We start from the raw sequence: 14,616 nt of genomic DNA, 5'->3' as shown, positions 1-14,616 counted from the left end.
TCCACATGATTTCTCCTGATACTTGCTTCCGTAACCATTTTCAAACCCATTTTTTATCTCTGCATTGTATCAGTCTTTGCCTAGCTTAATTTGTATCATGATATTAAAATGCTATGCCCACCTTCTAGTTCTGTCTCTTCTAAGTTTTAACCTCGTGGCTGTAAAATTGCTAATTAGTTTTTAAATTAGTCTTTGGTTACTGTATTTAATGTTCTTCTCATGCTTTGGGAGATTAAGAGTACAAAGAATCTGAAAGGTGGTTCCCTCTTTATTAAATTGATTCTGCTGGCATTCAATACAGAAGATGAGAATTTATCTTCTTAATACTTAAATGATCTAAAATTTCATTAGTTTCAGCATCCCTTCTACTGACATAGATAGTAATCTCTCCGTGCCTTTGTTCATAGCATCTTCCTTTGCCATCTTTGAGTTTCTCTGGTGACCTTTGTTGAACTGTCTGAGAAGTGAAGAAAGTGAATTGAGAACAGGCGTGAAGAGTTGGGAGAACAGTGAGGGATTGGGAGTCAAGATCAGGTTCAAGAGGTGAGAGAGAGTTGAAGGGACTAGACTTCTTTTAGAGAGAGAAATTTCCAAGTTCAGAAAGTTTTACAGAGTTCATAGGATCATTAATTTAGAGCTTCTAGCCTAGGGGTATCAGACTTGGGGCCTCAGCATGAACCAGATTAAAATGAAATTGGGAAATATTTGACAAAATAAATAAAAATATTATTTAGCATTAGTTTATAGTTTTCAAAGTCAATATGTCGCCTACAGGTAACTCAGGCCCAGAAAAGTTTAAGCAATTTGCCCAAGGCCACAAAGGTAATAAATAATAAAAATAGTTTGAGCCCCAATACTCTCTAAATCCAACACTCTTGCCATTCACTGTATACAGGGTTGTTATGTAGTGGGAATGAGAACAGCTGGCAGTTCCCTAGAATTTAAGGTTTGCAAACATTTAAACTTATCTCATGTTTTTCTTACAACCCTGTGAAATAAAATGCCCTATTTTATTACCCCTTTTTGCAGAAGAGGAAACTAGGAGTAGAGAGAGTAAGTGATTTACCCATTTTCACTCGCTGTTAAATAGAGAAGGTAGGTTACTAGGAATCCAGGTCTTGCCTGACTTCAAGTCCAGCATTTTTTTTCCTACTATGTCACATTGCTTCTCCTGAGATATTCCAGAATTGCAGGACTGACCATGTCTTTGTTCTGTTCTGAAAGCTTCAGTGGTTCTACATGTGCTTTTAGGATTCACACTCCTCTGTTTGGCTTTTAAAGCCCTTCCCAGTATGGCTCCTATCCATAAAGACCGACGTGTCTGCCATTCTTGGTAGATGCCATTCTCTCCCAACCTCCATGCTTTCACAAAGTCCACTCCTCTCCCCAAGCCTCTACTGTTCTTCTTCCTTACTTTTATTTCTTGGAAACAGTAGCTCCCCTTCCAGACTTAGGTCCAGTGCCACCTCCTAAGAAGCCTTTCCTCTTCCCCTAGTTGCATGTTTCTCTTGCCCACCCATTACATATTTTATATATGTCCTCAGTCTGTTTATGTGTGAACATGTGGTATTCCTTTTGTAATTTTAAAAATAAATTGGGAATTCCTTTTTTAAATTTACAGTTTATTAACTGTAAGCCCCAATTGGCTCAGTTTTTTATTTGTATTCGTAGTGCCTTGGTACTACATAGAAGGCACTGTATACTTTCTAAGCTTATTTATTGACTGAGAACACTGATTTTAGAGTCAGAGGATCTGGGTTCAAATGTAGACTGCTACAGTCATGATATACTGTCTCTACTTATTTTCTTTGTGACCATGGGCAAGTCCCTTAACCTCTTTGATGTTCAACAATTTCTACTGAAATTTACTCTAATAATTTGGCATTTTTATATCTAAGGTTCCCATTATAATTTGAGTCTGTCCTCATTCACAAATAAGCCTTACTCTACCTGTGTTGCTTGGTAGAGGTGCTGGGTTAGATGGGGAAGAGATTTTTTTTTTATTCCTATAGCTTACTCTGCTGATTTTTTGAAATAGGAAAACCCCTAGTATGGTTAACACATTAAGTTCTTAACTTTGGGTCCATGAACTTTTTTGTTGTTGTTTTTTTGTTTTTTGGCAGGGCAATGACGGTTAAGTGACTTGCCCAGGGTCACACAGCTAGTAAGTGTCAAGTGTCTGAGGCCGGATTTGAACTCAGGTACTCCTGAATCCAGGGCCGGTGCTTATCCGCTGCGCCACCTAGCCGCCCCTGAACTTGTTTTTTTTAAAAATATATATCTGGATACCTGCATCGCAGTATAATTGGTTTCCTTTGTAATTCTATGTATTTTATTTTATGTATTTAAATATATTCTGAGAAGGGGTCTATAATCTTTACCAAACTGTGAAAAGAATTTGTGACATAAAAGCTAAGAAACCCCTGTGTGAAGCTGATGATTTATACCTTCTGTGTGAGTTATTCTGATCAGTGGCTCTCCTAATAGCTAAATAAAATCAGCTACCTTAAAGGTTTGGTTTTGATGGGGTGAAGAGAGAAAAATGAAAGATAATTTAGGAGTATATAGCGAGCAGGTCTCTGATTTATATGTTAGGGTTCCAAGCCCTCGACAGCTAGAAACCAGAGTAGCGTGTACTTGTCTCTTGCTTCAAAAACTGCCCTTGTACAAAAGACTCATACCACAATTTGAGAAAGGCTTAACAATTTGTTGTTAAGAAGCATATCTATCATCTTTATTAAGTGCAGGGAGGCATCTGCTTAATTAATCTCATCTCCTGCTCAGTCTCGTGCCATAAGATTTTTGAAGTCCTTATGACTACTGTGTGGGGCATGTATTCTTATTCATCTGTTGATCTTCAGTCTGATTGGGTTTCCTTTTCTGTGTTGTTACTTTTTTGATTAAAAAATAAGGCATTTAATATCTGAACCTTTATTTTTCTAGATCTATCCAGGACATATTTTCCCTGCTTCTATTAAAGATCATTTTGACAAGCATACATCCAAATTTGAGACAATTCTACAGATTATTTGCATTTAACTATCACTGCTTAACTTTGAACAGATAGGCAAAGTTGATTTGTTTTAGGTAGTAATATGACATATATGTTAATTATGCCTAGTTAGACTATTGGGAGAGCAATATAAAAAGTAAAATAAAATCCTCTCAGCCTAGATGGAAAGAGAATTGGTATAAAAAGAAGATGTAGTTAAGGTTTTGTTGCCTTTGGGCATGATGCTTCTTCACCTGTTTGTTCATTTGTTCAAGAAATAATTATTAATTAAGGGACTACTATAAACAAAGTACTAAATCTGTGCTTTTTGAGGAGTTTTTATTCAAAGAAGGAACATAAGATATACGTAGATATCTAAAGGACGAAGGGCTTTGTAGTGTCTGCCATAGGTTTAAACAACATGTGGAAGTTCAGAGGACAGAAGTCACTTCTAGCTAAGGGTGAGGAGGAGGAGAGGGTCAGACTGGACACCTTGAAGGAAGCTCCATTAGAAGGAGACCTTGAAGAATATGTGAGATTTTGAAAGGCAAAGTTGGAAGCAGGAGCATTTCCCATATGGAGGCATTGGCAGGGGCAGAGGCCCTGCCTGGGGGAAAGGCCAGAGATATTGAGCTTACGAGGGATGTGACAGTTGTGATCAGCCACTAGGAGAACTGTCTGTCTTGTGGAGGAGGGATTAGACCTGTTCTAGTTAATTTTATAGGGCAGAATTAGGACCAATGAATGTGAGTTAGGTAAGCAAACCTAAAGTGCTTTCTAATAATTAGAGCTGTCTAAAAATAGAACTGAGCTACCTTGTAAAGTAATGAGTTCCCTATCACTGGAGATCACAAGGTCTAGAGCTAAAAGAGGCCTTAGATCATCTAGCCCAAGGGTTGACAAACTATTGGCAGGCCAGATCTGGCCCAGAGCCTCTTTTTGTATGGCTTGTGGGCTAAGAATGGCTTTCACTTTTTATTTTATTTTTAATTAATGAAAAAGCATTTATTGAACTCCTGTTCCTACTAAGTTCCAAGTGCTATGCTTAGCACTGGGGATAACAACTAGAGAAAGACAGTCTGTGGTCAAGTTCACACTTGAGGATAGACAATTCTTGAGGATAGAGAATTCTTTTTATACCAATTCTCTTTCCATCTAGGCTGAGAGGATTTTATTTTACTTTTTATATTCCTCTCCCAATAGTCTAACTAGGCATAGACAATTCTTGAGGATAGAGAATTCAGCTGCTGGGTAAATGAAGACTTTTAAAAGTTCTGAGTCCTAAAAGTCATGAGAATGTACCAGAGGGGCAGATTGCATGGACCAGTCAGCCATCTTTAGATTCTCAATATGTCAGATGATAGTGGAAAACTGCAGGGCATATAGGCAGGGCAAGTGACAAAGCCAGGAAGGTCTTAGAAAGCAGTGTCAGGGCAGATGTCAAGGTTTGTTTCACAGTCCATCTTACCTGACAGAAATGTTGGTGACTCCCATTAACCCAAGTCATGTGAACAGTCAAGCAGTCTAGTTTGGTTTCTAGGTGGTCTGGGGAAAGAGTTGAGCACGTATGTTTGTCAAAATAATCTTTAATAGAAGCAGGGAAACTGTGCCCTGGATAGGACTCGGCTGTCATCAAGAAGCTTACGTTCTGTTAGAAGGATACAGCAGGTTCTCAGATGAATGAATAAGCTATATGTAAGATGAATATGATTTTGGAAGGGGGGTGCCAGCCACCCAGGGAATCAGGAAAAGCCTATTGAATGAGGTGACACTGAAAGTGTACTTTGAAGGATGCTAGGAGTTGTAAGAGTTGTAAGCAAAGAGAGAGAGAATGCCAAGCAGAAGGAACAACCTATGCCAAAGGATGTGGGTGGGAGCTGAAATGTTGTGCATTAGGAAAGTCACATTGGCCACTTTGGCTGGAACTTTGAGGCTGACAGGGGACTACCGAGTAATTAGCTTAGAAGGACTGGGACCAGATTTTCATCAGCTTTAAATGCCAAGGAGAGTTTCCATTTTATCTTAGAAACAATTGAAAGCCACTGAAGCATCTTGAGTTAGGAGAGTGACAGTCAAATCTGTGCTTTAGGAATATCAATTTTGCAGCTGTGTTGAGGATGAGATGGAGAGTGGAAGGGCTAAACATAGTAGACCAGTTAGACTTGCAGTAGTCTGGATGAAAGAGCACTATGGCCACATGAATAGAAAGGAAGAGAGCAATGGGAGAGATGCTGTGGAGGAATGTGTGCAGTAAGAGTAGTGAGTTGAGGATAAGGCCAAGATTGGGGAACTGGAGTGACTGAAAGAATGCTGTTATCCTTGACAGAAACAGAAGATAGGAGGAGAGGGGCAGGTTTAGGGGGAAAATGATTTCTGTTTTGGATATATTGAGTTGGAGATGTCTTTGGTATACATCTAGGTGAAATTGTCTAGCAGGCATTTGGACATGGATGACTGGACTTGAAAAGAGAGATGAGAAGGGCTGTATGGATTTTGAGAGTCTTTTGTTTAAAGAGAATAGTTGAAGCAATTGGAAGCTGTTGTGTTTGCTATAATAAAGCATGGAAAAAGATGAGAGCCCCCAAATTCAGCCTTCTTGTCGCATCCATATATATATATATAGGGAGCAAGCTATGGTGGGGTGGGTTTTGCAAAGGAGACTGAAAAGGATCTGTTCACCCAGAAGAAAGTCACATAAAATAAGATAGTTATAACCCAAAAGAAGCAGTGGGAATGAAAAAAAAGGAAAGCCCCAAATACTATTTTGGAGGTTGAATGAATAGTTATTAATATTTTTGGATTTTGAAGGTTCCATGGGATTTTTTTTTGCATTTCAACCATCCTAATCTTTGCTTCACTCCAGAGTTGAAAGCCACTCCTTGCTGAGGTGGTGTGTACTCAATGTTAACAATTAGGGCTATTTGATGTGCAGCTCAAACTGGCATAGCTTGAATTGATTTGATTTGGAGGACAAGGAAAAGCAAAGGGAGGAACAGATAGCTTCAAATTTTAAAAATTTGGCTAAGGGGAAAAGAAATTTAAGAGGAGTAACTGTTTGGCAGGGAAGATGATGATTTTGGTTTTGGACATGGTGGATTTGAGTTACTGGCAGGGCCTTTAAGTAATGATCGCCAAACAGGCATTTGGAAATTTAGGGTAAGAGTTGAAGAGACTGGAAAGATTTAAAACATTTGTTGTAGACTGTGATAAGACTCATTAGAAATGAATGAAAGGGGGCAGCTAGATGGCGGAGTGGATAGAGCACTGGCCCTGGAGTCAGGAGTACCTGAGTTCAAATCCGGCCTCAGACACTTAACACTTACTAGCTGTGTGACCCTGGGCAAGTCACTTAACCCCAATTGCCTCACTAAAAAAAAAAGAAAAAAAAGAAATGAATGAAAGGGTTGAAGATCCACAATGAGAATTGATCTGAGGTTAAATTAACCTACATAGGGAGGGAGCTAAGTAAAGCCAGATTGGGAGAAAAGGAATAGTTGAAAGAATCACAGGTTGTGATGAGGAATGAGCAGTTTCAGTAGGGGTGAGGAAGTGAAAGAAAAGAAAGGAAGATTTTGGTCAGACAAAGCAATTAGGTGTTCTGGTGGAGAGAATGCTGAGCTAGATGTTAAGAATAGCTATGTGACCCTGGGCAAGTCACTAAATCTCTGCTTCCTCATCCATAAAATTAGGCCTTTAAAGTCCCTCCAAGCTCTAAATCTATGATCTTGTACTCAAAATTCAAGACCTTGAAGGTGAAGCAGTTTCCACTGATGGAAAGGGTCTAGGGTGTGACTGACTACTGTTGGGTGGTTGAAATAGAGTAGAGATAGATCCAGAATGCTGAAAACAGACTGTAAACAGTGTTCTATTTGATTATTTTGTAGATAAGAAAACTGAGGCAAACAGAGGTTAAGTGATTTATTCAGGGTCACATAGTAGTAAGTGTTTGAAGCTGAAAGGTATTGAACTGGGGTCTTCCCCATGCTAGACTCCAACCACCACATCACAGTATTCTTGGTGTTCTAATATATGTGGCATACACATGCTTTTAAGGTTTATCCTGTCATATTATACTAGGGGAAGTGAATTTCTGTGAGTTAGTCAGATTTAAATTTATCCCTTTGGAGCATCAGGGATGGACATAAGTGTTTAAAACACATGAACATTTTGAAGACGTCGTACCAGTTATGGAGGATGTAAAGATGAAAATCAGCCTTGTCTCTTTCCTCAGAGGCTCTTTCAGTCTAATAGGAGGAATGACATACACAAGAGGTGTCAAACACTCTGCCCACAGTGTGGCCAGAATGAAATTAAAATGTACTTGGGAAATATTTAGCAAAAGTGAATGAAAATGCCAATAGAGATGATGTTAATATGTGGTTCTATGTCATATGTGACCCACAGAGATCCTTTCGTGCAGTTTAGTAGCCCCTGTTTCTATTTGAATTTGACAGCACTGGAATAAACTATATATATACCAGTAAGCCTAAAATAAGGTAGAATGTGACAGAGGCAAAGAAGTGGTTGCTTTGAGCGTGGACCTTCAGAAAGGTTTCTGGGAGCTGCTGGTGAGTGCCTAAGCTGGGTTTTGAAGGAAGAGAAGGATTTCAGCCGGTCTCTAGATGAGAAAGGAATGTGTTCCAGATGTTGGCAACAGCATAGACGTGGGAAGATACCGAGTGTCTAGAACATAAGAGAAGGATAGTAACATGAAAGGTAAATTAGGAGACAGATTATGAATGTATTAGACTGAGGAATTGGAATTTGGTCCTGAAGGTTATAGTTAAAAATCTCCTTAAGTTCCCAGTTCTATACCTACCTTTTTTCAGCAGAGAACTTTGCCTCCTATTTTACCTAGAAGATTAAGGACATGAGGTGTGAGCTGCTTCATCTCCCCTCTTGGGTACTTTTAAGTCCTCCCTTTTTTTCTTACTCTCAAATCCCATTGATTAAGATGGTCCACTCCTTTTCCAGGTAAATCATCCACCTCTCCCTTTAATCCCTTTCCTTCTGCGTGTCTCTTTGGTCATCCTTTTTCTCTGTCATATTCATTCACATTCCCGTGGATCTCTTTATCTTATTTAAAACCAAACTAAACCTACTCTGACCCTGCCACTTGTGCATCCTCAGCTGCTAGTGTCTCTCCCCTCAAATCACCATCTGTTTATTTTGTATGTACTTATTTATATATGTGGGGATGTTTTGTAAGTATTAAGGGCTTACCACAAGTACTTATCACAATGTTTGTTGATTACTTGTCTTTCTTGATAGAATATATATTCCTTGAGGGGAAGGACAATTTCATTGTGGTCTTTTATCCCAACTGCCTAGCTGATAGTACAGTAGGTACCTAGTAAATCCTTGTTGATTGATCCCTTTCATTTACTGCTAATCTATGTCTCCATGTATTGTCTCCCTTTCCTGCACCACTCTTAAAAGCCCTGCAATGTGGCATCCGTCCTGCCATGCTTAATTGTTCTCTGAAGGTCAGTAGAGAGCCCTTACTGCCAAAGCCAGCAATCTTTTCTCAGGTCTTATTCTCTTTGACCTTTCTGCAACATTTGAGCATGATCTTTATATTTGTTTTCTCCCTTAGCTCCCATGGCCCTGTTCCTGCCTCTCTTGCTCAGTCTCTTTCGTTTTGGTCTATTTTACTGCTTCTTTTTCCTTGACACTTTTTTTCTCTTTATACTTTCCCTCTAATCTCATTCACTTGCTATAGCTTCTGTTTATTTTTTATTTTTTAATTTAAAATTTTTCCCAGTTTCATATAAAAACAATTTTTAGCTTTTCATTTTTAAACAATGTTGAGTTCCACATTCTCCTACCCTCCAGTAATAGGTTTTTTGGTTTTCTTTCTTTTTTGGGGGTGGGGGTGGGTGGGGCTTCGAGGGTTAAGTGATTTGCCCAGGGTCACACAGCTAGTAAGTGTCAAGTGTCTGAGACTGGATTTGAACTCAGGTCCTCCTGTGTAATTTAAGATTCTAAATGCGGGTTCTAATCTGTTCCCTTAGTTTTGGGGGAAACTGACTAAAATCACTGATAAAAACGAGTTTAGGTTTTTAAGGGTTTATTGAAAGGTAGAAAGAGAAAGATTGAGAACAGAATTCCAACAGCATGGCAATCCTATCTTTCCTCGATATTCCTGTGACTTCCTCTGCCGCCGCTGCCTTCACCACCACCACCACCACCACCACCACCACCACCATAAAGTCAGGAACCAAAAAGAGAGAGACCTCTCCTCACAGGCCCTCCTTCCTCCTTCCTGTCCCCTCCCAGAAAATGGGAGGCTCCTCAAGTTGATTGGCTGGTAGCCTTGGTGGACAGTACCCATGCTCAAACGTTACTTCCTGACGTCAAGGAAAAGCCACATGGCCTTGCCCTCTGAGGCATTCTACTCATGGTGGAGCTTTCCTATAGTAAGTCTCCAGTAGGTGGCGTCATTCCAATCATTACACTCCTGAATCCAGGGCCGGTGCTTTATCCACTGAGCCACCTAGCTGCCCCCCAGTAACAGGTTTTTTAACTGGTTCCATCTTTGTTCCTCCCTCCAATTGATCGTTTACACTTCTACCAAAAATAATCTTGCTAATTGTATGAAGAGGCCAATTCTCTATTGAGAAAACTTCATTGGATTCTCTGTCATATCCTGAATAAAATTATAAAGGCAACTTGGCAATTGAGTCATTAACTATGACAATTGTAAACTTTATATTATTGATATTATAATTATTATTTGGTATCATATTTATGATTATAGGACTCCAGTGTGGAGTCACTTAGATATGAAATGGTCCTGATGCCCATAGAAACACATAAGTAAAGCAGAGTTTGTTCTTTTCCATTGTTACCTCTTGCATCAGGTTTATAGGGATTGTTACATGATGCTGAGAATTTTTCTACCACATCTACATCTGGGACCAGTTACCTGTTCTTAACTAAGCCCATCTTATATTGCCATGTCTATTCTTTGTTTTCCTGCTTGCTGCACTATATAACAATAAAGTTCATGATTGTATCATTTTTCTGAGTGCCAATTTTCTAGAATTCCTGAACCCCAGATATTCGCTTTAATTTGAGCTGTGGGGCAACATAAAGCATTCATATTTTGGAGCCAGCCTACATTTCTGTCCTTCAGAGGCTTCTGGGTATTTGCCCACTCTATTCCCCATCCCTGGAGTAGATTTTTCCTCATATCTCTGCCTGTTGAAAGCTTATTCGAGACATTGTTCAGTCTCACCTTTTCTGATTTCTTCAACTGTTATTTCTTCCTTTTCAAATCTCTCATTCTATTCAGCCCCTCCTTTGCATTTAATCTCTTTGTATTTGCTCTTCTGTGTACCTTCTCTGTATTTCCTCTTAACTTTCTCATGTTTATGATAAAGTGAATGAAATTTATATACTTGGTTCTTCATCTTTACCAGATTGTGAGCTTCTTGGTGGAAGGAATGTCATTTGTCATTGTTGTTTGCTTACATATAAAAAACACTAAGTAAGGTTGTCAGAGTAATGTGAAAACTCTGGCTTCTGCTGTTGAAAGGTTAGATAATGCCATTTAAATTTATACTACTTTAAACCCTTTTAAAATGTGAAAATGTGGGTGTCAGATCTTCCTGGTTTTTGTTAGAGTATCATTTTCTGGAAATCTGGAATTATAGAGCCTATGAATATATTTCTGTAATGTTACAGTTCTTTGGAATATGTTATTTGTCATAAGTCACTATATTCTTAAGTGTGGAAGGTACCAAAAGATAAACATTAATTTATATGTTTATTTACTTTTTTAAAAGTCCTGAATTGGTGGTGATCTCCAAAAGTTAAAAAATGCTTCTTTCAGGTTTTCCTCAACTTCACATCCATATATAAGATAAAAGAATTGTCTTTTTTAAAAATTCCCCTTAAATGATGGGTATTTAAATGATGGGCTGTGATAATTATTTGCTTCTGTTAGTTTTAATGTTATACTGTGATGGGTGTTAATTATATTGAGAAAAATATTTTTTCCCTTTTCCATCAGGAGTGATAGTTCCTTCAGATTCTTTGTATTCTTCTTTGTGTATATTTGTCAGTTTGCTGTACATGTACTTCAGGCTGCTGGATTTCAGAGCTGGGGCAATTGGTAAGTTACTTAATTTAATTATTTGTTAGTTTTCATGGTCTAGCATATTCATATAATATTTTTGATTTCAGAGATCTAAAGAAGGAATTCTGTACTATGATATAAAAGTGTGCAAACGATTTTTCATCCTCTTAACTTATTTTTTAACTTCGTTTAGCAAAATATTGTTGAAAGATTACATTTGGGCTAAATCGTTGTTTTGAAGATTATATTCACAGTTATTTTAAAAGTAGATTGAACATGAAGTTTGAAGACCTATTTGTTTTCTGCAAGTTGTACTAAAATTTTAAGTCTTTAAGCAAACCTCTAGCTTGAATTTCTTCTGTGTACTTGACCTATTCTATTCTGGCTTTCCTTCTCTGCTTCATCTTTTAAAAATATATACTATTTTATTTTTTTTCCAAATCACATGTTAAAGTGAAATTTTAAAACAATCCCATGGCTGCTCTGGGGCCAAGCAAAACAAGTCTAAAGCAGCCAGGTGGTACAGTGGATAGAATGTCAAGCCTGGAGTCAGGAAGACTCGTCTTCATGAATTCAAATCCTGCCTCAGACACTTAGTAGCTATGTGACCCCAGGCGAGTCAATGAACCCTGTTTGCCTCAGTTTGCTCATCTGTAAAATGAACTGGAGATAGAAATGGCAAACCACTCCTGTATCTTTGTTAAGAAAACCCTAAATGGAGTCATGAAGAACCAGACATGACTGAAATGACTCAGCAATAATGAAAAATAAATTTAAAGTCTTTTCCAAATGACATCCCTTTAAAATACTTAAAGACAGCTATTAGATAAGTATTTTAAAGGGTTGTTATGTGATCATATCATCACTTAAGGAAAATCACTTTGGCAGCAGTGTCTAAGCTAGACTGGATCAGGGAGAATTCTGGGGCAGGAAGACCAATTTACAAGACTGTTTTAGTCATTTAGGTGAGAGATGATGACAGTCTGAAAACAGGTTGTGTATGAGTGGAAAGAAATGGAATGTGAGAGATATTGTGAACGTCGAAATGCAGAGATTAACAACTGATTATGAAGTGAGGGAGAGTGAGGAATCCAGGATATTGCTGAAGTGATGAACTTGAGACTCTGGGAAGATTGTGAGACCTTTGATAGAAATGGGGAAGTTCGGAAAAGGGGAGAATTGAAGGGAGGAAGAAAATTAGTTCAGTTTTATACGTTTGGAGTTTAGGATGTCTCTGGGGTGTCCATTTTTAAACAGGTAAGTGGTAATTTGGGCTGGGGATCTAGATCTTGGAGTCATCTACTTAAGACAGGCTAGTTAACCTGTGGGGATTAAAGAGGTTACTGAGAGTGAGAGTATAAGAAGCAGAAGAGAAGAGGACTTGGGACAGAACCTCAGGGAATAGGATGTGCAGGATGTGCCAGCAAAGGGAACTGAAAAGGAGCAGCTAGGCACGTAGGAGGCAGACCAGGAAAGAGCAGCATCACAAAAGTCTGAGAAGAGGGGCAGCCCAGAGGAGAGGGCGGACAGCAGTGGGCAGTGCAGCAGATGGACTGTGAAATATTAGGAGTGAGAAAAGAAGAGAGTATTGGTATATAAGTGGCCAAGGAATATGAACAAATAGTTTTCAAAGAAGGAATTCCTAAGTATTACTAACTGGATTGTTTGTACATATTTGTTTCCTTGTTGTCTCCCCTGTGAGACTGTGAGTTCCCTGAGGGCAGGACTGATTTTTCCCTCTTTTTGTGTCCCTAGCATTTAGGACTCCTGGAATATGATCAGTGGTTAATACATGTTTATTGACTTGCTGACCATTTGAAAGAATGCGCCAAGTCACTAATATTAAAAGGAATTAAAATCAAAATGACCCTGATACCTCATACCCAGCAAATTGGCAAAGAGGACAAAAGATGAGTGTTGTGGGTCAGGATACTGGTGGCATTGAGTAAGCTTTAGTTAATTCCTAAGCTCCACATCTCCCCAAGACTGTTGTAAGATAGGAAGTTGTGATATAAACCTAGGATAGTTTGGGGTTAGATTGATCTGGGAACCAATCATGTGTGCTTTGTGCAAGGAGAGTATAAAAGCAATTTTTAGGTTCTTGTCTGCCAGATTCTCAGACCTGGAGGAACTTCCTTGTTTGCAGCTTTTATTTTCATTTTTATCTTCTTTAATTGCTTTTATTTACATTGGGATCTGCTTCTAAGTGAGGGTATTAGAATATATTTTTAGTAAAAATACTTTCTGGTTAAACCCAGCTCTTACTGATCGTTTGTTTGTTTGTTTTTCTTTTTCTTTTTGCACGGCAGTGAGGGTTAGGTGACTTGCCCAGGGTCACACAGCTAGTAAGTGTCAAGTGTCTGAGGCCACATTTGAACTCAGGTCTTCCTGAATCCAGGGCCAGTGCTTTATCCACTGCACCACCTAGCTGCCCCCTCTTACTGATCTTTTGCACCAGATGCAGAATAGTGACCTGAATAAGGGAGTAGTCATTGCTGGAGAGACAGCATTGTTGGTGGAATTGTGACTGGGCATAACCATTCCGGAAAGAAATGTGGAATTGTGCAAATAAAGTTAAGTACCCATATCCACTGACCAAAAGATTCCACTCTTGGGCATATACCCCAAGGAAGACATTGACAAAAAGGTACCATGTCTGCCAAAATTTTTATAACACTTTTTCTGGTAGCAAAAAACTGGTAACAAAACATATATACATTTATTGGAGAATGACTAAATGAAGTGTGGTACATAAAATGTAATGAAATATTACTGTTCTGTGAGAAATGATGAAGAGGAAAAATACAGAGAAGCATGGAAAGATATACGAGCTTATGCAAAATGAAGTAAATAAAGCCAGGAAAACTCTTTAACGCAGTGTGACCGTGATTACAGTAATGTAATTGGAAAGAAGAATAAGCATAAACTAATTTGTTTTGCAAGGGAAAAGGGGTGGGGATCCCTGGAGTGTGGAACATTGTGTATACTGTCCAATTTTTTTCTGTTTATTGATCACTTGCTGAATTTTTTCTCTTTTCTAAATTCTATATTCTAAGAGATGATTCCTAAGAGGGAACAGAGAAAGGAAAATGGGGAAATCTGGGTGATTTCCCAAAAGCTATCAAGAAAATTATTTTCAAAGAATTTAAAACTTGGGGAAAATAATTTCAGTAGAATGATGAATTCAGATGCTAGAATTAGAAAGGATTGGGGGGTGGTGAATGAGAGAAGAAGTAGAGGTAAGTGAGTGTAGACATTTTTTTCAGTTAAGTTTGAGAAAGGGAAAAGAGAGCTAAGACAATAAGGTGATGGTAGCATCTAGTGAAGGTTTTTTGAGGCCAGGGACACTTGGGAATGTTTGAAGGCAATAAGTAATAAACTAGTTGATAGGGAGAGGTTGAAAATTTAAGAGAGGGAGGGCTGATGATTAATGAGAAGGATGATAATCTGGAGAAAACGGAAGGGATGTGATCAAATACACAAGTAGAGGGGGTAAGCCTGGGCAAGAAGAGCCATTTCTTTGTGGGGGAAAAAGAACGAG

General features: G+C 38.6%; 1 protein-coding gene across 1 annotated transcript in view; it reads left to right on the top strand.

Moving 5' to 3' along the window:
* The window catches only part of SCAMP1 (secretory carrier membrane protein 1), a 90,462-nt gene that overhangs the window by 62,610 nt on the left and 13,236 nt on the right, over nucleotides 1-14,616 (top strand). The window contains exon 7 of the mRNA XM_043964044.1: nucleotides 11,010-11,111. Coding sequence (XP_043819979.1) covers nucleotides 11,010-11,111 — 102 coding nt within the window. The remainder of the gene's footprint in view (nucleotides 1-11,009; nucleotides 11,112-14,616) is intronic.

This window comes from Dromiciops gliroides, chromosome 1 (assembly GCF_019393635.1).
Source record: "Dromiciops gliroides isolate mDroGli1 chromosome 1, mDroGli1.pri, whole genome shotgun sequence".
Taxonomy (NCBI): domain Eukaryota; kingdom Metazoa; phylum Chordata; class Mammalia; order Microbiotheria; family Microbiotheriidae; genus Dromiciops; species Dromiciops gliroides.
This window is presented reverse-complemented; position numbering and strand designations above follow the sequence as displayed.